General features: G+C 38.7%; 1 protein-coding gene across 1 annotated transcript; it reads left to right on the top strand.

The window, feature by feature from the left end:
- Positions 1-8388: 8388 nt before the first annotated feature.
- MEIOB (meiosis specific with OB-fold) lies at positions 8389-24304 on the top strand. The gene is made up of 13 exons (XM_077828726.1): positions 8389-8457; positions 11505-11562; positions 13313-13444; positions 14263-14335; positions 16431-16626; positions 17776-17876; positions 18954-19006; positions 19108-19203; positions 20674-20775; positions 21433-21586; positions 22009-22192; positions 23150-23236; positions 24194-24304. Exons 1-13 carry the CDS (start codon positions 8389-8391, stop codon positions 24302-24304), a joined length of 1416 nt encoding a protein of 471 aa, XP_077684852.1.
- The last annotated feature ends 1768 nt before the right edge of the window (positions 24305-26072 follow it).

Raw genomic sequence — 26072 nt, forward strand, 5'->3', positions numbered from 1 at the left:
GCTATAGATTGAGAGGTTGGCTGTGAAGTTTAGATCTGGATACAAACTTTGCCAAAATTTGTGGGTATTTGGATCTCAGGGGCGGAAACGGCTGTTGGAACTGGCCCATCTCTAATCCCACAAAATTATTCTTCAAACTTCAGTAAGGATGCATTTATGTGTAGTTTAAATAAAACACATTTTCCTAGGATACGTACTTATAAGCCTTCACATGGGAGCTCTTCTTGTGGTACATTTCTCTTAAGGATTCTTATGAGTGTCACAGGCTAACAAACTGGAGTACACCCTTCAATCAAGAGCATACAAAATTCAGGATGTTACTGTGAGGTTTACAGTTTGTATACTGCATCATTGTGGAAATCAGGGATTGCATTATTTCATGTCCATGTGCTGTGGGTAAGAATCAATGCTGAGTTTGATTCCCATTATAGCTCTGTGTGTGTGGCTTGATGTATATTAGAGACAGATCTGAGCCAATCTGAATGAGAATCCAAATTTGTGAAAAATGTGGGATACTACATTCTGATGTTTAAGGTCTTGATTCAGGAAAGCACTTAAGTGTGTGACTTCAAAGGGACTTAAACATGACGTGGCTTTAGTTTGGACCTCTCTTGGGTGTTTACAGAACCTCTATCATCAAGGTGCAGAACCAATCTCAATAGCTTTTATAGAAAATATTTTTTATGGAATGAAGTGCACTGTAGATTAATTTCAAAAGATCTGTAAGCCATGAGTGGGGATGCACACACAGCTTTCTTAATGTAAAACTATAAAGGACAGAGGTGGGAAGCCACATACTTCACAATTACAGACTTTTTTTTTTTAGTCAAATATCCACATCAGTCGACCTCTAACAGCAAGCTGGACTCTTTTCTCACTGTCTCAGATGACAGAAGCAAGGGATCCAACTGCAGGTATAATATTTTTTAAAGAGTTTTCCACTTACAGTGTATTCATAGCTCAGTAAGAGCCTGATCCAAAACCCACTCAGATCAATCCAAGTTGATTTCACTGGGCTTTGGATCAGATTCTATGGGCCAAATTCCCATTTCATTACACATATGAGACTTCTTGTCTGAGTAAGGCAGGCACAATTCGGGTTATGATTTTTTAATTATTTTGCATTTGTTTGGGGGGCACAGCCTTCCCTACCCAGCCCGCCATACAGTTTCGCACCCCGATGTGGCCCTCAGGCCAAAAAGTTTGCCCACTCCTATTTTAAATAATATTACCTGTACCAGTGATATGGATACTGTGTTGTGTTGACTGTTTGACACCTGGCATTTTCTGAAGAGATGACAGATGCAATCTGATATAATTTCTCTCGCCATATATGCAAACTATTTCAGCTCTGACCTTTGCTCAGTCACCCTTGACTTCTTTATCAAGTGGCAAGAACTAGTCATGTGTTGCCCTCATTTCTGTTCATATTAATCAGGGCTGTATTGACAAGTCAATGCTATTGTTAAGAAGACAAAACTATTGCACAGCAATGTTACCAGAAAAGGCGGAAACCGTTTCTTTGCACATCAGAGATGCTGACTTCATTATTAAGACAGTACAGTCCTTCTCTGAAAAGCTGATCTCTGGAACCAAATGTAATGTGCAGTGAAGCAGGATGATTCTCATGAAAGAGTGGTCATGGTGTTGTTGTGTTGAGCCTGACTGTGTTAGCTTCCCAAGATGTAGCTTCCGCAATTATTCATTTATTTAAATTAAAAACACACCAAAACAAGCCAGAGACAAAAATATGAATTATATTCCTTAATTTATTGCTTTTGTAGAAGTAATATATATGCATAATTTTAGTATAACTGAAGACTATTTATATTGTTGTTTTTTAAATTGAAGATATTGTATGGCCAAAAAAAAAAAATCCTGGCTATGTGAGGAAAGGGCTTTTGGGGGGTGACAGAACAATTTGCCTACAGCAAATTGAAACTACAGTTATAACTGTATACAAATACTTTTTAAAAATAACTCCAAGAAGGGGAAGGAATATTTGCAAAGACCTTGACTAGGAAGAGAAAGCAAATGATCTTTTTGTAGGAAAACAAGAACAGCTTCTCTTTAAGGTGACTGGTGCGATAACATTGGACAAATGATAATTTTTCTTCAGCATTAGGTAATTTCTGTCTTGTAACCTCTGCACTAATGACCTGATTCTGCAAAGCATTTAAACATGTGCTTAAAACTAAGCACATGAGTAGTCGCATTAATTTCACTGGGATTAAATGCATATTTAAATTGAAGCATGTGCTTCATTCTGTTCCTGTGGCCAAGCTCTTTGGATTGCAACGGGATTCAAACATACTTATAGTCAAGCCCCTGCTTATGTGCTTTGCTGAATGGGGCCTTCGGGCCTGCGCCTTGCATCTGCACGTGCAGGTGGCTTTCAAGCCCTGCCGCAGGGGTTGAGAGACTCAGCGACTTGCCCTCCAGGCTGGTGCTTTTTCCCACTCAGAGAGCGTGCAGATCGCGAGGGAGAGAGACGGCGGGTGAGGGGTGCCGCTGCTGGTGAGCTGCTGGATCCCCCTCCCCCGCTTCCGCCCTGGGGGGTGGGGGTTCCCTCCCCTAAGAACCCCAAGGCTCCTGGAGACCTCCGCCCCTTGGGGGACCACCCAAGGGCTGGGGTGTGGGGAGAACGCGGAGGTGGGGGCCCCCCAAGGAATGGGGGGATGGGAGGCATGCGAAGGTGGGGCTCCCCAAGGCCTGGGGGATGGGAGGGTGCGTGGAGGGTGGGGGCTCCCCAAAGGCTTGGGTGCAGGGGGTGTGGGAGGTGGGGCCCCCCCGAAGGACTGGGGTGCAGGGAGCACGTGGAGGTGGGGGCCTCCCAAGGGCTGGCATGCAGGGGGCATGCAGAGGTGGGGGCCTCCCAAGGGCTGGGGTGCAGGGGGTGCATGGAGGTGGGGACCACCCAAGGGCTTGGGTGCAGGGGGCATGCGGAGGTGGGGGCCTCCCAAGGGCTGGGGTGCAGGGGGTGCATAGAGGTGGGGGGCCCCCACCCTGCGGGTGCCCCTCTCCAGGACCCCATGGGGCCCCCCACCTCTGTACTCGTCCTCTTGCCCCAGGGACCTCACCAGCCCGCCCTGAGGCTCCCTTCTGTTTCACCCACACACTCCCTGCCCTCCCACCCTTGGCCCCATTGACACCCGCCCCTGTTGCCCCAACCCTCTGGTCCTCCCAAGGGCAGCCACTGCAGGGCAGTAAGGATGGGCCATAGGTCGGTGTGGGTTTGCAGGCAGAGCTCCTTGTTATGTTGGGACTGGCTGAGCCGGTGTCACCACCCCAATAATCGTTGCTCCTTACGGCATCTTGGCAAATGTTGAATAAGTGACAATAATTAGAGCCCTGCACGGGTACAAAATTTGTATCCGCATCTGATCCGCAAAAATGGACCGCAAATATCCGCGGATTTGCCTGGCTCTAACAATAACCACTTACCGCCCCAGTCCTCCCGACTCGGACTCCAGCAAAGCCCCTCTTGACTTCATTGGCACCTCAGATTGAGTAACGGTGGCATGTAGGCTATTTTTATATATACACAAAAAACAACCAAACAGAAATTAAAAACTCAACTGAAACAAGACACGGCACTTGCTTCTCCCTCTAGGGAGAGGACAAGAGGACAAACAACATATATCAGATGTGTAGTCATGTTGCTTAGTTAGCATATTACTGGAAGGAGCTCAGATACTAAGGTGACGAGCGCAGTATAAGAACCTATCTGGAATAGTGTCGGATCAGGTCCATACAGCAGTGCTGCCAAGACCTTGCATAACTGCTCTTACAAGTGCAACAACCAAACTAAACAACCCACCCCCATATTACTGCAGTGATGTTACATCAATATAATAAAATATGTAAAGGATAACTGAGGGATAAGGGATGAGAGTGTTGGGTGTGATTTGTTATACTGTTATAGTTTATTAAAATATGTGTATGTTAAACCCAATATGTAATTTGTAAGGATATAGCAGCAGTTCAAAATGGAGTCTGAATCCCCATTTTGTAAACTCCATCTTGTGACCCCCCCGACCCCCTTTGTGCCCTGTCATCCTGGCCTAGTTATAACTTGATCAAACTGGTTTTTCCCGCCACTGGGCGATCTCCAGAACAATTTTACCTCAGACTGTTTCCCGCCTTTTCTGGGACCGTGCCATGTTTTCCCGCCAAAAAACTGCATAAAAGAGCTGGGACCACAGACAAGTGGCGCAGTGACTGTGCGTGCGTGGTTCAGGCCTTCGCAGCATCCGTGCGTCGTCGAGGGATACCGCCTTTCCCGAAGTGAAGAGACGAGAGAAGAAGGCGTGTGTCACCTTACCTGCTCCTCTTCCTGGGGACGTCACCATCGGAGGGTTCTCAGTCCGCTTCTTCTATTCCAAGAGGCGGAGGGACTCTCCAGTGCTCCTCCTCCGCGGGTTCCCGTTACCCAGCGCGTGCAGGTCCTGGACGTCACTGCCGGTATACCAGTCCACCGGTGACAGACAGGGCAGAGGGCGGGTCTGCTCTTCTCAGTAAAAGGGGCTTGTCTTATTTCTTGGTACCTACACCACTAGCCATAGAGAGTTACCTTGGTTCCCCTTTGAAGTAACGAGATGTCACTTGATCAAGACGTGTATAGAAGAGCGTGGTATAAAATGTATTAAAGAGCTGGGTTGATACTTTTGACCCATCAAATATTTCTGCTTAGTTTTTCCAACATAATTATATCACCCTGTGTGGAAAAATGCCCTTATCCTCCCTGTTCAGTAACGGCTTGGTCCTGGGAGGAGTTGAAAAGGTCCTGAGTACCTTCAATTCCTATTGACTTCAATAGGACTTGAGGGTGTTCAGTACCTCAGGGTTGGGCCCTCTATTTCTCATTAAAAGACAAGTGATTCATGGTATTGAATGTTACAATTTAGCTGTTTGAGCCAGTAGCATTTTTTACTTTTAAATCTTTAATAGCCTGTTTAATTTCTGTTTGATACATAGGTCATTTGAGTTCATCTTTTTTACTGAATTCCGTTTCAGTGTGTGGTAAATTATTTAACAGTGTGTTTAAGGAAAGCATTGATAGATGCCTTGGAGATATATTTGGGCATGAGCCTCTTCCCATTTAACGTTAATATCAATTTTTCCATTTAATTGAATAGGAGAAGGATTTGGGCCATAGTAAACAGTAGTTCTAAAATAAATCTCTGAAATCTTTCCATGAGATTTTCATTTTAAAATGCTTTTAAAGATTTTCTACTTTGCTTTTCAGATATTTTTCTTTGATGCGCAGTCTGCTTTAGTACCTTCTGTATAACGTATTTCATAGAAAATGAGGAAATCTGTTTTTCATCACACAAAAGTTACTCTCATTGATGTTACTGCAGTTTATCTGGGAGCATTATAGGAAAAACAGACCTCTGTGAAGGAGGATAGAGAATTCACCTTTTTGCTTAAAATCACTGTTTCATAAATTTGTGTGTCCCCTTGCCCCTGTGATTGGAACATCATCCTTGAACCTGGTCCTGATTCAGGAAAGTAGTTAAGTGTGTGCTTAATTTTTAAGCACATGTTTAAGTTTTGTTGAAGTCAGTGGGACTAAAGCACATTGTTCTAGAGATGAATTGTTTCTAGTTTTGTTCTGCTTTAAATGTCTTGCTCTTGTTTTTTAGAGCCATTTTTTCTTTTCATAAGCTGTATGATTTGTGAAGTCACTCTGAAGGAATCCCATTTCATGTAGATGAGCATTTCCTGGTTGTATTAAATAAATAATATACTATTAGCTTGTCATTGTTAATCACAGCATTCAGGATCTTGTGATATTCATTTAATAATAGTTGATGGACTAAAATTTATAAGCAGGCAAGAATGTCCAGAATCCAGATGTTGTTATGGGATCTAGGGATGCCTCATTTAACATTTCCAAGAAATTGTCTGTCCCAAAGTAAGTTTTGGTGTAATAAAGAATAAAAAACAAAATACAGTGGGAGATGACAAGTTTTGATTCATTTGTCAAGCCAAGTTTATGATAAAGTATTTTGTTAGTTTATGGTTTTAGAATGGTTTATATTTTATTATATATTTTCTATCCATGGTAAGAGAAGGGAATACAGGACAGTGGAATAAATGGATGTCATGTTAGGATATTCTGATGAATCTATGATCCATCTTTTTAAAAAACAAAACACAAAATTCATACTACTTTTTCCCCTCTGAGAGATCCAGATAGAATTGCTGTAGGTGTGACAAGGAGGAAAAAGGAAACAACAAGGGTGAGAAGTACCATTCATTTACTTTTCTTGGACTTCTGCAGTAGCCTCATGGGTATACAAACCAGATGGCTGCGAATCTGAATGTTACTTTCAGTGCTCATATTATAGCTTTGGTAGTTGGGGACATTAAACTTTCAGTACAACAAAAGCTACAAGCAGAAGATAATGATGTTACAAATGTAACTTCCATATCAGTGGAATTGGGGGGGGGGGGGGAAAGGAGTGGATATTTTATAGGAATTATTTTTTATCTTTTTCTCCTTATTTATTTCTGTACATCTTTGTAAAATCATTGCAATATCTAAGCATGATTTGATTTGATTTTTGTTTTTATAAACTTTTCTTTTAATAGGATCAGCCACAACAAATTACAAGTTCTATCTTTTGATTAGTCACTAAAAAGGTAAAAGTATAAATAAGATGTTCTGGAGTTTGAAGAAAGATGTGATTGTGGACCACATAGTAGTGAAATCCTTTAGCATTAACTCTTATTAAGCTAGAGCCTCCGGTGGTAATTTTTGAACATACTATCTAGAGACACCGGAGATAGCTTGGAATCACTACAGGTTTCTGTTGTGATTCTCATAAGAGATCATAATCAATTGAGAAAATGAAGATCTCGAAAATTACTTAAACCATAATCTGAGAATCCTAAAATTCCTTAAATGTGTACGGATGTTCTGAGCTTCCATATAGGAAGTACTGTATTTATCTCCCTCTGCTACTCTTCATAGTGCTATTTGCATCCCTATCATGTTAATTTTCATATGATGTCATGATGATGATATTTAGTAGTTGCCTTGGGAAATTTGATTTCATTTTGGAGAAATAAACTAACTGCTCATTTCAAAGAGCTCTCGAAAGCTTACCTAATCTTCTATAATTAACAGAAAACAATCAGTGAATTTAGTGTCTGACATCCTGAAAGTAAGGTGAATTAGATGTTGACAAAGACCTGCCACAAAAGACCAGGCAAAACTCCTACTGCCGTCAGTCTCACCTTAACTATCAAACAAAATGTCTTTAAAAACTCATATGAGCTGTCAAAGGAAAAGTAATATATAAATATATAATATCTGGAAAAAGGAAAGTGAGAGAGATTTCCAGTGACTACGAAAGATATAATGGTGGTGGTGCAGGATAAAACAACTAAAAGCTCTCACAAAGTATCAATTGTTGTGAGTTGTAAGAAGGATGATGTCTCCAGACTTTACAGGTCTGACTTCTGAAAAATGCTGACAATTATTCTATTATTTGTACATATAATATGTCTTATTATGTATTAGACATCTTGATGGCTCTTTATATAAAAAGAGGGAATCTGATACCGCTTTGCAAAGTATCAATAAATGCCTCAGGGAGCTGCCCTGGAATTGAAACACTGAAATTACAAAAGGCATTCAGGCAGGCTAACAAAGCCTTTAGAGCCCAACACTGGCACACTCCCAGTACTGGGAGTCTTGGGTGCTCAGTATTTCCCAGGAGTGGGCCCTTTACAATCAAAATTTGAATCTTGAAAATAATTACATTGTTGTTAATTTCAAAACGCTAGTAAATAAATAAATAAAAAATTGAGGATGAGAAAAAAGTGTGTTCTAGCACTGAACATCCCTTAGAAATTCTTTTTCATACTGCCAGAAGTAGAACATGCTGCTGCAGAATAAGCCTATGGAAATAGGGCCTTCATTTTTTTAAAATAATATGTATTTAATAATAACTTCAAATTAAGGCCAAAACTCTAGAAACACTTTACGCATCTGAGTAACTTTATGTATGTGAGCAATCCCATTAAGTTCAATGGGACTACCTATGTAGGAAAAGCCGTGTGGGTATTTGCAAGGTCAGGGCCTAAGAGAGTCATTCAGTACTAAAACCCCAAAATATCTGTGGGAAATGTGGATGGAAAATGAAATTAATGACTATGTATACAAACATGGACAGTAAGAAAACTGTTAGTTGAGAAGCCCTGAAATGCATTTAAAACTTTTACAGAAGAGAGGTGCTGTTTACCAAACTTCTTCATGTCAAAATAAATTTCTTAAAGAAAATTACTTCTATTAACAATTTCAGTATGAATAGTTCAAAGTGATTTGTTTTGATTTTTAGATTTAAATTCGTTTTCTCAAATTACAGATAAAGAATGGCCTACTCCATTTCAACCCAGAACTTTGTTGCGCTTTCAGATCTGCATCCAAATCTGGCTCGCCCTGTAAGTCTCAGCAACGTCGCACTTTTGTTCTCAAATGAAATTGTATCTGACTATATTATATTACTGCAAAATTATGTAATTGACATGTATTTAGAAACTCAGAGCGTCAGTATAATTATAAGATATAAAGTACCGTACCTTCTTTGTGTACACACCAGGAAAATGAAAATTGCTGCTGTTCTTGTCGGTAGTGTGAGTATAGATATTGACTGGGCAATTCATTATCTGGAAGTATCAGAGACCTCTTTGTATCGTTTTAAATGAATGGTGAATTAGTGATTACACATACAGAGACAACACTATGTAGTCACAACACATCAGGGATGTGTGATATTCTCTGGCTACAAGTTATGGACACAGGGCCTGATCCTGCAACGTCTGCTCAAATAAGTAGTCCCACTGGGCAAATTCTGAAGTCCTTATTTATTCAGACAAAACTCTCACTGACATCAGTGGGAGTAAAGATTTCAAGATTATATACCCAATGGGTTTGTTTATTATTATTTCTTAATTATTTAAAACAAAAAATGGTCTAGACACTTAATAGATTATAAGAAGATAAGGACTCAGCCTCAGAATACATTAAGATACCATACAGAAAAAGGAAGGGGAATGAGGTGCAACAAAAAGCAATTTCACTAAGCAGTGAAATTTAGTACGGCTTGTTAGTTCTATGATCCGTGTTTAGATTTATTAATGTATATATCTATATTATATTTTCTATCATTTAACTGTTAACACTTTGAGTGAGGACCAAGACTACTGTATTCATGAGAGTAAAGCTTGCAAGATTAGGCCTATGATATATACACAGCATAACTGTCCTTTGCATTTTAGCTCATTGACTTTGTATTATCAAAATAGGAAATCCCAATGCATTTATTTAATTTTCATTCTTTGCTTTTCAAGTTTAGATTTTAATATTCTGGGCTATATTGAAACAGAGTTGAAAACACATGGAATTTTCCAAGTACTTTTCCTGTTGCCACAGCTTTTCTATGAGAGAGGACAATTTAGTCCGGTGTTCTTGTCTATTTTAAATAATGAAAGCTGGGTAATCACAAAAGGAACTGAACCAGATGAGATATTTTTACACACACCTCGGTACTTTGTGCTGACATTTTTCAACTTTTCATAAATTCTTCCTGTCCCAGCAAAATGCATTCAAGTCTTTGTCATTTGTCATCACTCACAAATAAATTGATCCACCAGTTCAGTTAAAATATATTCTCTTTTAAAAGCAAAATTGTAATTTTTGAGCACAGCAGATTGTTTTCATCTGAGAAACATCCGATTACTACAAATTAAACCTGACTCTCTAATTAGCTTTTGATGGGCAGATAATTTAAAAAACAATAAATCTATCAATACATGTTTAACATGTTAAACTAATGAGTACGTATTTTAATTAGTTAAAATTAGTTTTTAGTTTACTGTAGTGTAATTTTATTTTGTTAGGAAAGGCTGAAATTAATTATACTTCAGGTTAAAGTTTTTAAGAAGACATTAAATCACTTGTTCAGATTCCAAGAACTAACTCCCTATTACCAGCAATGACATACAGGATGTGTTGCAAGCTCATTTAATTGCCATCCAGCCTGGCTTAAAAAAACTAAACTATGTTATGTGGATTGATAGAAAATGCTTTATGAAAGAAAGTGCTGAAGACCTCAAGGAAGTTACACTGTATTAAACACATGCTTTTAATGAAATCCTTTAAATAACTATAGGATAGGACAGTTACCGTGCTCCACCTAGTGACTGAAAGTAAACTATAAACATGGGCTTAGGTTCTGAGCAGACCTACCCTGTGTACTTCCAGAAAAATAGGTGACTAGCTTGAGGTTGTAAATTAGTGCAGAATTCAACCTATATTGACCACTAAATTGTTACATTTGCAAATACCAATTAACTGGGTCGTATATTCCATTTGTTGTTGGAACAACAAAATTGCAGGACATCCATTGAATGTAAGTGCAAGCGCTATGCAGAGATGTTGTCCATTCCAAAATGCAAATATAAATGATACATGCTCTGTGACCACTGGAATGGTCCTAGAGATCTAATGGCAGTGTGTCAACTAGTGGGAACTAAACTGGTGATGCTAAGATTGCAGAAGCGGTAGGCAGCTTGACGTTCTTCACTTTTTAGGCCCTTCACACCCTATCCTCTTCAATTTACCACCTCTCATCCACTATTGAGATGCTGACTCCTGGCTCCGGTCAGCCCACAATGCCAGGCTCCATTGCCCACTTGTTAAATTTTTCAAACAACCACCTTTGTGCTTTTTCCCATGCTGTCTTTCACCCTTGGTAGGCAGTCTGCATAACCATCTGCAAAGCTACCTCATAATCCTGCTTCCAAAACCTCCTTTTCTGTGATGCCCACAAAAAACTTGACCATGGTTAGGCTGCTTGTGTGCTAATACCACGGCTTACCATGCTGACCAATGTGGATTCTTTCCTTGTATACTCCCCATTTGCCTGTATCTATCTGTTGTCTTTTTTTATACTTGGATTGTAAATGCTTTAGGGCAAGGACCATTTTTTGTGTTTGTACAGCACCTAGCACAAGTGGGATCCTGGTCAATGACTGCTACAGTAATATAAATAATAACAATGAGGCTGAAAGCCACAGGGTCTCTCTCCATTGTGAATTTAAGCAGATCTTGGCTCAGTACATTTTGGGGAGCCACGTACCATGCCCACAACATAGTCCATCTATCCCTGCCTATCTGAGGGGAAGACTGCCAAAATTATAGACATTTTTAGGTAACCTTTTTTCTTCCCACAGCTTTTTACCCAGGCAAACGTTTCGGCCTCTTTTACCATTTTGTACTAGTTTCTACTTTTTTTTCTTATAAAACCTGAATGTTTCTGCTTAAGCCATTAGTTGATATGGCACCGTGGAATAAATACATTAAAATGGTTATCAGTCAATAATACTGTATGTTTATTATCATCAGAGCATAACAAGTCCATGAAATCTAATTTATCATATGCACCTGTGTTTAATATTTGTATTCTATAATGTTTTTTGTTTTTCAGAGTATAATCGGTGTAGTTATTGGGAAAACAGATGTCAAAGGTTTTCCAGACCGAAAAAGTAGAGTTCTTTTTTTAATTTCAGTTTCTCATGTGGTGTAACTTTGGCTTGTATGAGTAAAACAAAAAATATTTAGTTTTCTTTGGTTAAAAAAATAGAAAAGATCAAGCTTATTTTTTCGGAAACAGAAGGAACAGCATTAACTTGGCAAAAGTCTCATCAGTTTTGTTTTCCAAAACCCCAAAGCAGAGGTGCTTGAGATCCATAGTTCCTAACCCCACCTCAGGGCATGCGGGGGGGGGGGGGGGGGATGATGCCAATTTTGGCCCCTTTCTAATTGAGAACATTCCAGAAATGTTGCTGTTTTTTATGTTAATTCTTTGTCTTAATAGAAGCGTCAAGGATGTATTTGAAGAGTGAAGCAAATAGGGCTGTTTGGATCTCAATGGCACAGATTCATAGATTGTATACCTTTTAAATTGTATGAAAACAGTATTTTGTATGTAATTTATTGGAATTGAAAGGTACCAAACTGACAGCCCTGAAGAGTGAGGTTGTCTGTTTATCCAGAGAACAGGTATGGCACAGATATTGTTAGGAAATGCCTTCAGGGAGAGAGGATACTTCAGTCTCCCTGACATTCAATGCTCAGTCCTGCTGCTGGCACTCCCAAGGAGAAGAATCCTCTCTAGGAAAGTATCTGCATAACTTTTAAATTCAGTGGTTCACAATACATACCAAGATATGTGTTCATGTAATTGTAATCAGAATTGTTCTTGCTGTGTGTGGATCACCATACAGTTTTTATTGAAAACTTACAAATAACAAATGTTACAGTGCAGCATGATCCAAAGACAGCTTCATGGATGGGATTCTGTATTCAGCAAAGAAATTGCAGCCCGGCGGGAGGAGGGAGTGAAGGTGGCTTTTTGTCATCTTTGCTCCCTCCTGATACTTGACTGTTCCAAGCGCTGGAGAGGCCCCTGGTATAATTAAGTTACTGTGGCTTCTCCAGACTACCCTATTGGCTGCATTGCTGCCTGGAATCTCTGCAGAGCTTTGACCCTGCCCTGCAATGAGTCCCTTCTGTCCCCAGGCATGTCGTCTTTGCAAGGGTTTGCGAACAGGTCCTCCAGAGGCAGCCTTAAGGCTGTTTGCCTGCCCTGGGGGCATCAGTGCTCCAGCCCATTTGAGCAGTGTAAAGGGGTTGGAGCAGAGGTGAGGATCTCAACCCATGAGCTTTTTTTGCCTCATAGCTACACTTCTTCATGCCAGTTTTATTCCTGGGGAGGTTGCTGTAAGCCAAATTCTCTTATCTGTTGGCTGCTGTGGAGCTATACCAAAGAGAAGTTAGCTCAATATGTTCTCTGTTTAGTGTTGCTTTATCATTTTGCACTGCTATATATTTTTATAGTTGACTGATCTTAAATCTTTCTCTGATGTACACATTACATTTTTGGTGCATATCTACTGAATTACACTCCTAAATGTGATGTTACAGAATATAATACTCCATTAAAAGTTGGATGACAAGTGCTTTGCCAAAGTAGTGTGGGGAGACTTGCACAGCATCTGTTTGAACCATAGTATTTATTGGTGCCAGACAGCTCCCATTCATGAACACCAAATTTCATAATTAAAAAATCTGCTGACCTCTAGTGGTATTTACCAAATTTCTGTACACTACCTTATTTAACACTTTAAATAAAAGTTATGGCAAAATCTGGTCAAGTATAATAATACTAATATCAGATTAAATTGACATGTTTTGATGCATATTTGACATTAAAAGCATTGTTTCTCTTTTTAGACATTGGATCTGAGAGATACACTTTCAGTTTTACCATTCGAGATTCACCAGCTTACTTTATAAATGTAAATTCTTGGGGCAGAGAGGAGTATGTTAGGTCACTTTCAGAAAGTTTTAGAGTAGGTGACTGTGGTGAGTTGGAGTTTACTCTTAACATATTTCTGTTTGAATATTTTTTCCTGTAAATCAGTGTTATGCATTTGCGGTTTTACTATATTTTCATCTGATGATTATGAGAACAATTTAATTGGAAACAAATTGTTCAGTTATATAAGTATAGAGGAAGAGGGAGTAAACCTTTTAGAATTTAAAGTCAAAGCTACAACAGTTGTCAACAGCGTCCCTCCCACAGATATAAACGTTGAATATTGCCACTCAGAACCCATCCATAGTTAATGGATCCACATTTTAATATTGTGCTCAATTATTATTAATCATTAAAAGTGAATTGTGTGTTAAGATAATTTAGCATTTTTACTTACTTCTTTATGACAGTTATAATTTTTTAAATGATTAGACACAACCCCTCCCCTCCACCAAAAAAATCCCCAACACAATCCGCTAAAAAAATCCCTACAGCTGTTGATTTATTTGTCCTGTGCCAACGTCTCTTGAAATCAGTAGAAAGAGTCCCATTGTGTTCAGTGGTCTTTGGATCAGGCCTACAGGGTGAAAAAAAGCCTGCACAAGGACTGTGCACCACTTTAGTTCCACATAAGCTATATTTTGAGGGCTTAAGTGAGACATAGTATATTGTCCTTGTGTGACCCCTCTGCACAGGTGAGAATTTCACTCTTAAAGCACTTTTAAATTATTTGTAAGAACCGTCAATTTTTGCAATCTAACCTAGAACAAATAAATAATTGCCCAGATACATTTATCTGTACATATCTGTACTCTTCCTTTTAAAATAATTTAATATTACTTTTCAATGTTATATTTCATTTCAGTGACAATTGAAAATCCTTTAGTACAAACAAAGGAGCTAGAAAAGGAAGAAAAATTCAATCCCACAACTCCTAGGTAAATTTAAAGTAGACTTCCAGCTTCTTTTGTGGAATGATCATGATTATTATTGTCTATAATTGTCAGACTACACAGTTATTATAAGGCAATTTTCCCTTGGAAAATTGCAAGATTAATTTCATGCATCCATGCTTTCCTCCATACCCTACCACCACTGATTTAATGGCTGGGATACTTGATTGGACCTGTAAGGAGCTGGACAACTTTGTTAAAAGTGGGTGTGTACTGGGGTACTGAGTGCTCTGCTGCCCATTGGCCAGCTAGAGAGATTGGCTATTGCTTCCCCCAGTCATTTACTTAAACCATGGCCTAGGCGCTTTACAAGCCTCTTGTCTATTTTTAGCTGAACCCACCCCCTCTCCCTGTTGTTATGTTATATAGGAACTATGTTTTTAGGTTGCTCTGGGTCTAACCGATCACTGTTTAAGTGATCAGGAAGGAATTTTTTCCATCAGGGACACATTGGCTGTGGCCTGGTTTTTTTTTTTTTTTTTTTGGTCCCTTCCTTCCTCATATTGTCCAGGAGACACAATTATGTTAAATAGATGTAGAATTTAGGAATTTCATGTGAGGAACTTTATGAATGTTCATCATCACAATTTATGGCCAGTGTCCAATGTGGATAAAAGACCAAACAGCCAGCAACCAGAATATCAGAGATGTAGGATTTCGCTGGTGGATCCTAGATCTGTGGGGAAAAAAGGGAGACCTGAAGTCCCTGCAGAATGGGGTCCCTCTTTGGGACCCTCTATCCTCTTTGCAGGGGGAAAGGTGAGAGGATTCAGAAGAGCAAGTTGAATCCTTGGGGTAGGCAGTGAAAAGTATACCCTGAGAGTTGTGAGCTTTATGGTAATTGCCCTATAAAACCCACACTGGACCCACTTCACATGCCTGTTATGGGGAAACAGGGCAGATAGTGATGTTACATTTTAATAAAGTTGTGGCCTGCTGTTTAAAATGTATCCATGTGTCTGTCCTCATTCACTTGTGTGTCCTGAACAATATATAGTCATATATTCTGCCAAACAGACTTACAAGAAAAATATATTTAGTCATGATGTGGACCTTTGGCTTTTGTAGTAATATAGTAAAGATCCTCAGTAGCTAAGCCTGACTTACATTATGTCTGCAGTAAAGTATGTTGAAGTTAATTGAATTTATTCCAAGGATGACTGTGCCTCATTGTGTTTAATTAAACACTGAATAATTTTATGGAAAGATGTTTAATCCTGTCAAAATCCATTTGCATGTCTTTAGCTGGAAGACAGTTTAGTACAATATAGCATTATTTTTTAAAAATAGTTTACATGGTGTCACCATTATTTTGGTTTCAGTTAACTTTGTGAAAGGTATCTGAAATTTTGGGATGGCACAATGAGATTAACTAGCCCTGTAAGTCCTCACTCAGACCTGAGTTTGTCACAGATGTTGAACAACTGAATCAAACCTTATCTACCCAAATTCCAGCATGGGATATCGATTGAGGGTTGTTTGTTTGAGAAGGAAAAGCAAGGATCTTTTCCTTTTCTCATATATTCTTCAGGCATTTGAATCTGTGGAGAGGGAACTCCTTTATCCTGGCGCGCGCGCGCGCGTGTGTGTGTGTGTGTGTGTGTGTGTTTGTGTGTTTGTTTTAGTAGTAGTTGTATTACTGGTATTTGTCCCAAAAAGTTTACAATCTAAGTACTATAGACATTGTCACTGAGCTGCTACCCTAACAGTATGTAATTTAACACTTTGTAAAGCACTTTTTAAATGTTTCATTACATGGAGTATATATCACAAAATAAAAATTACTTGTGAAGTGCTGAAAGAGTGCTGGATTTATGTTTTACACTGTTAATAATGCATGTTGACTTCTTGGTAGTAAATATCTATGAAGCGTAACATAATCATGTCATTTTTCCTGAGGACGAAGAACTGACATGTTGTTATCAAGATGTAACAATTTGCATTTCCTAACCTTTTATCATCCTCAGTAATAATCCTATCAAAAAAAATCAGCTGACATAGTTCGCTATGAACTGATGTAACTTTTCACAGGATAGTTTACTGGTGATGTGTGAAACACTTTTTTATGTATTCAATTTAGCTGCTACAAATTATTGCTCAGTGAGACTCATTCAGTTGTCAAAATTTGTTGCTGCTATGAAGTGGACACCAAGCTGCTTTCCCTGTTGCATCTACCTGTAAAGGATCCTCACGATTACTATTCTCTGGGTGACATTGTTGCAAATGGGCAAAGCCTTGATGGAAGAATCATTAATGTGCTTGCCGCAGTGAAGTCGGTAAGTTAGAAGTGCTACAATAAAATGAAGAGGGTTTTTTGTTTCTCTGCTGAAGCCCTGATTGATGTCAGTGTAGATCTAGATTTACAGGGTCATGGCTGCCTGAAGCAATTATTTTCTTTTGTCTTGGTCTGCAATCATATGGATTGAGTTAATACAAAGTAAGGGTAACAAGTGACATTATTTTTTAATATTCATAAGAAAATGAAACATAAGGATTGATGTATATAATATGTTGCTTTATCTGATACAAAAATACAAGGGGATAACTTATTTCAGTGTTCATATACATACAAGTCCACTTTTATAAAGTAAAAATTAGATTGTAAAATTAGTTAATAAATATAATATTTAAGTTTTGGGATGCTAGGACTTCTTTGGGTTGTGTAAAGCTCTAATTGCAGGCACACACCAGCACATACTGTCGCTTAAAAGATCTACGTTGCAAATATAATATCAAGAGGTTTGAGAACACAAGGTATACCTGCATATTTGAGATCACAAAAGCGCCCCAGATATGTTCAGGAATTTATTGCAACTACTGTACTGATGGTCTGTCTATGAACACCAGTCCTGCTTTTCTGAAATACATTCAAGTGTATATGCTAGGCCAAATCCTGGTACTTTCAGTAAGTAGGTTTTGTATAGGTGATTTCAGTGAAGATTTATGAGAATGGAAACCTTCCAAATCACACACTGTTTTGGGATCATCTCAGCACATGCATAGAAGATATGCATATCTGGAAATCAACATTTCTTTCAAAGTAAACCAGAGTGTCCATGGATACCTTCACATATATAACTCATTCAGTTTTTATGAAATAAAACTGGGGGTTTTCTCTGGGGGTTAAAGACAACACTGTCAAACTCTGCTTCTTCACAGAACACACAGTCAACCTGTGAAACTTGTTGCCAGGGGATGTTGTGAAGGCCAAACTATAACTGGGTTCAAAAAAGAATTAGATAAGTTCATGGAGGGTAGGCCATCAGTGGCTATTAGCTAAGACAGTCAGGGATCCAAACTCATTCTGTATTCTTGCCTGTTGTCATTTTTTATATATTTTAATCATTTTGACTCTTCCTTTCTAGCTTGATTCTTTTTAATTCTTCTATATATTTTAGGTGAATAGTAATATTTTTCTTTTCAAGGTTGGGGAGCCAAAGTACTTTACCACTTCAGACAAAAGGAAAGGTCAGAGGTGTGAAGTAAAGCTGTATGATGAAACAGAGTTGTCCTTTGCAATGATTTGGTAAATTATGTACTAAATCATTATTCAAATACACAAATTAAAGCCCGGGTAGATACAGAGAGAATAAATTGAATGTCGCAAATACTGCCATAATCTTGTAGTTAGTTAATTAATTGGGTGGCCACTCTGATGAGGCAGCAGTATTTATTACATGGCAGCAGTATCCATTAAACAATATTACATATAAAGGATATCTGATCGTGACCTTGGATAGGTTATCTATTTCTAGGAGTTATTGACAAACTTACAGCTCAAGAGTGTCAGAGTGAAGCTGAGCTACAAATAAATTATGAAAGGTCATCAGTGGTATGGAATAATAAAGAAACTGTTGCCAATCAGACCAATAGACATTTTATTTATGCAAAGAGATGTACTGTTTGCCCCCAAACATAGGTCTACCTTTGCATGAATGTACTTATACGTGCCTATCATCACATTCACAGGTAAACTGTTTTATAATTAAATCTCCTAGCAAATATCAAGTAAACATACTATTAGATATGCATTTATACAGCACTTGCCATTTAAAAATAGCTGTAAGTGCAGTGCATTCCCTCCACAAACCAAACAGTTAAAAAGGGAATATAAAAGATGATAAAAGACTAAAGCAGAGTTAATAATGGGGAGTAGAGTTAGGGTAAAATGGGATTAAAATGAAAACAAACACTTAGAGATAACATAGGAAAGTTTTGTAGTTACTTGGTGGGCTACATTTTCAAAATGTGCCCATAGTTGTGTTTGCATAACCATTTGGGTGTACAGGTGATATAATTTGTACACCCAAAAGCATTTGTGCTTGTGCACATGGCATACAAATACAGGTTGTATAAACCCAGTAGTTTGCATATACAAATAATGGTATGCACACAGAAGTGTTCATGTACAATTAAAGGCTGGATTGGGGTCATTCTGACCATTTTAACCTATAATTAGATCTTTGTTTAATATTTTGGGGAAGGATGAGGGGAATAAATGCTCCTTAATGGCATAAAGGCTTACACCTACTATTTTTCATGTTTTGTCACCCATGTTCCCAATGCTTTCACTATTAAATAAACAGAGATTTTTTTTATTTAGTTGGGATAATGAATCTATCCAGCTTGCGCAAAGTTGGATGCCACGAGAAACAGGTATCCCTTTTCTATGTTTTTGTGAAAGATTTCTGCTGCTGTTTTTTATCTTTAGTGTGATACTTATTTAAAATAACAAAGAATTATGTTTTTGTGCCCAGTAATATTTGCATCAGAGCTGAGAATAAATTTTGACAAATTTAGGAACTGCATGACTGCAACTGTTATATCAAAAACCATTTTTACAACTAATCCAGGTAAGAGATTTTTAAAGCCCACATATTGTAGATAAATACTTCAAGTGAAAGTGTTAACTTTTTGGTTCAAATTTAGCTTGCATGAGAATTTAAAACAAATTTTGAAGGTTTAGCTGAAGAAAAATGTCACCACATACAATTGCTAATTTCTGTCTCTCTCACCTATTGATGGTTTTTCTAGAACACCTAGTATTGTAGTATTTAGCACAACTGTCCAATCAGTAGTTAAAACTTAGCTGAGTCTCCTATTAAGCATTGTGACATGAATATTTTTTTTCTTCCTCGATTGGGTACAAAATGCAAACCCAGTAAAAATAACTTTTAGGATAATAGGTAGAGTTCATGGGTCAAATTCAGCCCTCAGATTCTCACATGCATCTCTGATTTCAGTGAGCAATGAATGTGAGCATATGAGTGCAGAATTTGGCCCAGCGTATTCATAATTTGTCTGTTTGCAGAGACATATGAAAATTTAATTTTAACTAAGAAAAGAATGGCCTGATCTAACACTAGCTGCCCACACAGTGAGTCATCTTCACCAGTTGGAAGCATTCTCTAAGGCTTTGTATCTCTTGTAAATAACATTGCACTTGTTTTGTAAAATTAACAGTTGCATTGTTTCTGAGGGCCAGATGTTCTCATTCCATTGTGTGAGTGGGGTGGAAGGAGTGAACGTGTGAAGATCTGAGCTGAGTCAGTGTCTGTGCAGGAGAACGTCAGATCAGCAGCAGGGCTCCCAGTTAGTTCACTCGAGTCCGTGGAAGACCCTTGTGTGAACATCATATGTTGGGGACTCTAGATTTTGGGGAGTGGAGAGAGGACAAAGTCAGACAAGAGCTGCTAAACACAGTTTACTTCCTATTGAATGTGCCCCACAGTCTCTGGACATTTGGCACATATATAGATGCTTAGTTCCTTCACTGTGACAGGAACTCCATAAAGAGGTGTAGCTATGAGAGGAGAGAGAATGGCAGTACAACCTTGGAGCTGCTCCTGATGCCAGGGAAAAGTGGGGTGCCTGGATGGTGCACAGGGGAATCTCTGTTGGGCAGATCTGCGTGGAAGGGTTGGGCCTGTTTTACTTTGACTCCCTGGCCTAAGTGGTCCTCCCACTCCTCCTAGGCCTTTGTCCTTGTGTTAGTGAGATAATATGGCATTGGTACTGCAGCATTGTGCTCGTATTTTTAAGAGTATTTTTCCCCTCTTGCAGGAAGGGGCAATCAGGTGCCGAGTGAACAATAATTTCTGGTTTCTCTGCTGCACCTCCATCTACGCTTCCTTTGTGCATCCCATATATGTATTAATGGTTGGAGAATGAAAGAGAGAAGCATTGCTTTGCTCACTGCAGACTGATGTGGCCTTGCTGCTACCAGAATAAAAATAGCAATAATTTCAAAATTCAGACATTGTGCTTGTCATTTTTTGCAGGGAACATTTATTCATAGCTAATTTTTATTTTATATTTTCAAGACACACCAGAAGCAAATATTCTTTTCAACTTCATAAAAGAGAGTGCAGCAACAGGAGCTTTGGATGATATAACTGAGGCTCAGTTAAAAGAATCCATAAATTGTAAGCATTCCTCCAGATATTCCTTTGATTTAATGTAACTCGGTTGTGTAGTACTGTCATTTGCTTTTTGGGCCTGTCCCTGAAGCTTTTTTATAGCGGTAAAACTCACTGACTTCAATGGAAAATTTCACCTGTTTAAGACTTTCAGGACCTGACCATTACTGAGCTGTTTTACAAATTGTCTGACAATGTTGTGTACCTCAAATGTGGTTGGCTATGCTTACTTGCAAACAGTTTGACGGTACTATTCTTGGAAATGCACTGGCCTTGCGGCAAGAGACCTAAACAGAATAAATAAGAAAAAGAAAGGGCAAACTATTGCATATAAAATACCTATTTATTAATTTATTTAGAAAAGGAAGCTCACAATAAATTAAAACAGGACAAATTTTTATTTGAAAATGTTTTAGAGTAAAACTTATCTTCTCTGGGTTGGAGCTCTTACTTCTGAGACATTCAATAAAGAAAATACCTAACTTTTTTTTTATATTAATTATGAGCTTGATCCAAAACCCTTAAGGTCAATGGGAGTCTCTGTTGATTTCAAATGTGCTTTAGATCAGGCCCAATATTCCTTTTTGAACTTAATCCTTTTTTTATTATTATTATTTAGTGGTGTTTTCTAGGACATATTTAACATTTTTCTTTCAACTTTAGTGCAGACTATAGTTGACATTTATACTGTGGAGCAGTTAAAGGTAAAAGCTTTGCAGAATGAGGGAAAGCCTGAACCAGTCTATGGTATTATTTACGCTTATATTTCTACATTGAACATTGACACAGATTCATCTAAAATTATACGAAACAGGTGGTAAGCAACTGTTTATATTTTAAATTTATATAAAAAGACCTTTGCCCTCCTCTCCTTTACCCCCAACACAACTGAGATCAAACAATGTTTAGCCTAGTTCCAGGAAAGTAAAATGAAACTGCTCTGCGGGGGACGGGGGGGGAATCGGGTCTTGTTAGAATGGAGGGTTTCAGATATAGTAGTTTGTCAGAGATTATTAGAGATAGGGCCTGCCCTCTCTGGCCTTTGGGGGGAGAGAGGAGAGTAAGGGCCAGTTTGTCTCTATATGAGTGTAAAAGATGAAGGACTCTGGCTGGAAGGAAGATCCATTGGAGGGGTGGGCTTGGAGGAAGGTCAGGGGGTCTAGGGAACAATTTCAGATTGACAATAAATAACTGTATACCTGTTGTAGTTGATACTTTGTCTTTTCCTGTTCCTTGCAGTTCAGGGTGCCACTATGTGGTCAATGAAATGTCAAACACATGCACTTTCTGCAGTGACATCTCTTCAGATGCTAAGTCTGTTTTTACCAGTTTTGATTTACTAGTTGATCTTACAGATCACACAGGCACTCTACGTTCATGTTACCTCTCAGATGTTGTAGCTGAGGAAACATTAAGCTGCACGGTAAATAATAGAAATCAGTTTCCCCTGCTTGATCTGATCTAATAGTGTGAAGTTCCAGCTGTGTGAAGCAAGCCAAAAATTACTACTATTGCTATATTATGTTTGTACTCCTTACCCAGTAGAACCTCGGAGTTACGAACACCTCAGGAAAGGTTTGTAACTGAACAAAACGTTTTGATGGTTCTTTCAAACATTTATAACTGAACATTGACTTAAACAGCTTTGAAACTTTACTATGCAGAAGAAAAATGCTGCTTTCCCTTTATTTTTTAGTAGTTTACATGTAACACAGTGCTGTACTGTATTAGTTTTTTTTTTTTTTTGTAAATCTCTGCTGCCTGATTGTGTACTTCTGATTCCAAATAATGTGTGTGGTTGAATGGTCAGTTTTAGCTCTGGTTCATAACTCTGAGATTCTACTGTATAGCTACTGCACCTGTCAAAGACTAGGAACTAACAAGTGCCTAGAAAGAAGGAATCATGTTTAAATTTATTTAAGAATTTATAACGGTGCCCATTCTCTTAAAACCTTACTTTGATTAAAAGAGATTCAACAGAAAATCCCTATTTTTTCATTTTAAAAATTACACTTTCCTGGAGACATAATTGATATTTCCATTAATCTGCCTCCCTGAACACTAAGCGGTTTATTCTAGTCAATATATCTACGTATTTATAAAACGTGCATCTCTGTGATATTTGATAGCTTTACAAGTTTATTAAAATGAACAACTTATCTCTCTTTCCATCCACCAGTTGGTGGGAAGCGTTTCTGTTTGCTCATTTTTTTTGGTGAGGTATGATTGTTGGAACATTAGACTGAAGAAATGAGTTTTACATTTTCCTTTGAGGACATTAGGTTTGTGGTCATTCTAATATCTTCTGAAAGTGATTTTCACTCACATGTATATTTTTATGTGTTTCAGAAATAAGTGTGTTGTTTGATCATTTCAATAGGTCCATGAGTTCCTCACTCTGACAGAACAGCAGAAGACAGCATTAAAATGGCACCTTCTTCTGGAACGAAGCAAAATTTATTTTAAAGTAAGTATGTAGTGTTTTCACTAAACAAGTAAACCAATTGTTAGTGTCAGTTAGAGAGAGGATTTTTTTTAATTAAAATAAAATGATGAAAAACAGTTATAAGACAGTCACCTGGTATACTTGTTGACCGTTAAACAGTGTATGAATTTATATACAAATAATTGTTTTAATTATTACAAGAAAATAAATGTCCTCACTATTGGGTTTTGACAGCAGGATGGCTATTTCTGTAGGCCTTACTCAGGCAAAATCTGAGTGAGGCCTGCAGGATCTGGCCATTACTGACTAGGGCCCTGGTCTTGTAAAGAGTTATGCATGTGCTTAACTGTAAACATATTAGTACCATTGACTTAATTAGGACTACTCATGTGCATAAGCTCAAGCATGTGTATGTTTGTAGGATCAGGGACCAAGTTACATGTTTGATTATATCGTACAGTGTCCAGGATTGCGTAAATATTACCTTTCATATTTAATTATGTAAATTAAAACATTTTTTAAAACAACACTATGGCTTTGCCTTTGGGGAAGGGAATATGATAGTATCTAGAGTCTCTAGCTATCTTGGGAATGGCAACAGTAATACAGACCCACGCGGCCGGAGAAGGGAATTGTTAAAACATTTTCTGCTTTGATGCAACATTCCTGATTTTTTTAAATCATACACTTTACTGTGCACTGTACAGTACTCCCTTTTTTATAAAATTGCCTCTTATAGAGCTACTGTAATCTGGCTTCTAACTTTTCTTTAACATTCCTTAAACACAACTCTTTATAACATATACCCCTCCTTAGCCCACGCAGTCTCTGGTTCCCATAAAATGGAAGCATTTATCTTTGACATTCATAGGCATATAAGCAAGATGCTTCATTTAGACGTGAGATATTGTATATAACTTTGAAAACAAGAAGTTTTGAAATGTTTTGCAGAAAAAATACAATTCTTTATTTTTACAGTTGGTTTTGTCACCCAGTTTGAGAACCGGATTGAGAGTGAACTTGCTTTCATGCAAACTAGCAGATCCTGTAGAGGCTAGTCAGAGCTTGTCAGGAAAAGGAAGAAAATAACATTGTTTGGCTTTTTAACAGCTGGAAGGATTTAAAAAGGTTGTACTGCGTTGAAACGACATTATTATAAAAAAAGATGTTTGAATCAATACTTGTATTTTGTTAAATGTATTTAGATTGGTAAAAGAGAAACAGGTTTATTACTGAACTTTACAAATGGGCCTATATCATCTTGATATTTCTGTTTTATATTATTCTACTTAAAAAAGCTGATTTAGGGGTCATTTTAGGAAAAATCTGTCTGCCATCTAGATGCACTTTCTGTTGAATTAAGCCCCTTAAGTAGAGAGGGAAACCATTTTCATTCAGTTTATAATACATTTTGAAAAATGCTCAAAGGAATAATAAACAGTTGTTTAATCTAAGCTGCAAACATGTTTTTATTACAATATACCCCATAGGAAAGAAATTCTAAAACCATAATTCTTGATTTATTGCAGTAGATATGATCGGTGATCTTGTATAGCATGGGAGAGTAGTGATCACAATGCAGTAAAAACAGAATTCTGTCTAGCCAAAAATGATCTTCTGTGACTGATGGCCCACTGAAGTTCTGTTTTTTCTAGCCAAAGAGGATAATCACTCCTTTTTGGGAAAAATCCCTGTAATTCTAAACTATAAAACACAATAGACCAGTGGTTCTCAACCAGGGGTACATGTAGAGGTCTTCCGGGGGTACATGAACTCATCTAGATATTTGCCTAGTTTTATAATAGTCTACATAAAAAGCACTAGCGAAGTCAGTACAAACAAATTTCATACAATGACTTGTTTATACTGCTCTATAGACTATACACTGAAGTGTAAGTACAATATTTATATTCCAATTGATTTATTTTATAATTACATGGTGTGACAAAGTTCCTGCTCTGCCTTGGTGGGTCTTGCGCTTATTGGCAGATTTGCTCACCTTGGAGCTTCACAGCAGCCCTCAGCTTGGCCGTTTTTCTGAATTCACAGTCCAGGTCGACTCCTCCTGTGTCTGACCAGGAGTTGGGAGGTTTGTAGGGGAACCCGGGCCCACCCTTTCCTCCGGGTTCCAGCCCAGGGCCCTGTGGAATGCAGCTGTCTAGAGTGCCTCCTGGAACAGCTGTGCGACAGCTACAACTCCCTGGGCTACTTCCCCATGGCCTTCTCCCAACACCTTCTTTATCCTCACCACAGGACCTTCCTCCTGGTGTCTGATAATGCTTGTACACCTCAGTCCTCCGACAGTCCACACTCTCAGCTCCTTGTGCCTCTTGCTCCCAGCTCCTCGCATGCACCACAAACTGAAGTGAGCTCCTTTTTAAAACCCACGTGCCCTGATTAGCCTGCCTTAATTGATTCTAGCAGCTTCTTGATTGGCTGCACGTGTTCTAATCAGCCTGTCTTAATTGTCTCCAGAAGGTTCCTGATAGTTCTGGAACCTTCCTTGTTACCTTACCCAGGGAAAAGGGACCTACTTAGCCTGCTCTCCTGCTGCTACCCTCTGGCCTGGGCTTTCCTTGCTTTTTGTCCCTGCTTTCAGCTTCCCCCCCGACCGGGCCAGACGCTCTCCCCCCTTTCTTTTCTTTTTTTTGTTTTTCTTTCTTTTTCTGCTGTTGCTAGAATGCTGGCTGGCTGCCGGCTGGCTGTTAGCTCCCCCCCCCCCCCCGGCCCTCCGTCGGACGCTGCTGCCACTCCAGCTGAAACCCGCCCCCCCCCGAGAGAGTGGGGGCCTGCCAGCCCGCTTCCCCAGAGCGGGGGAGTGGAAGGACCCAGCCCCCAGACCCAGCCGCTTGCTGTT

The sequence above is a fragment of the Eretmochelys imbricata genome, chromosome 10 (genome assembly GCF_965152235.1).
Source record: "Eretmochelys imbricata isolate rEreImb1 chromosome 10, rEreImb1.hap1, whole genome shotgun sequence".
Classification (NCBI taxonomy): domain Eukaryota; kingdom Metazoa; phylum Chordata; order Testudines; family Cheloniidae; genus Eretmochelys; species Eretmochelys imbricata.

Excerpts from the sequence above, each read along its gene's own strand:
- MEIOB (XM_077828726.1), top strand. The coding sequence starts at position 8,389 with ATGGCCTACTCCATTTCAACCCAGAACTTTGTTGCGCTTTCAGATCTG. Across the intron at positions 19,007-19,107 it reads TTGGATGCCACGAGAAACAG|TAATATTTGCATCAGAGCTG; the intron begins GTATCCCTTTTC and ends TTTTGTGCCCAG. Across the intron at positions 20,776-21,432 it reads GTTAAAAGAATCCATAAATT|TGCAGACTATAGTTGACATT; the intron begins GTAAGCATTCCT and ends TTTCAACTTTAG.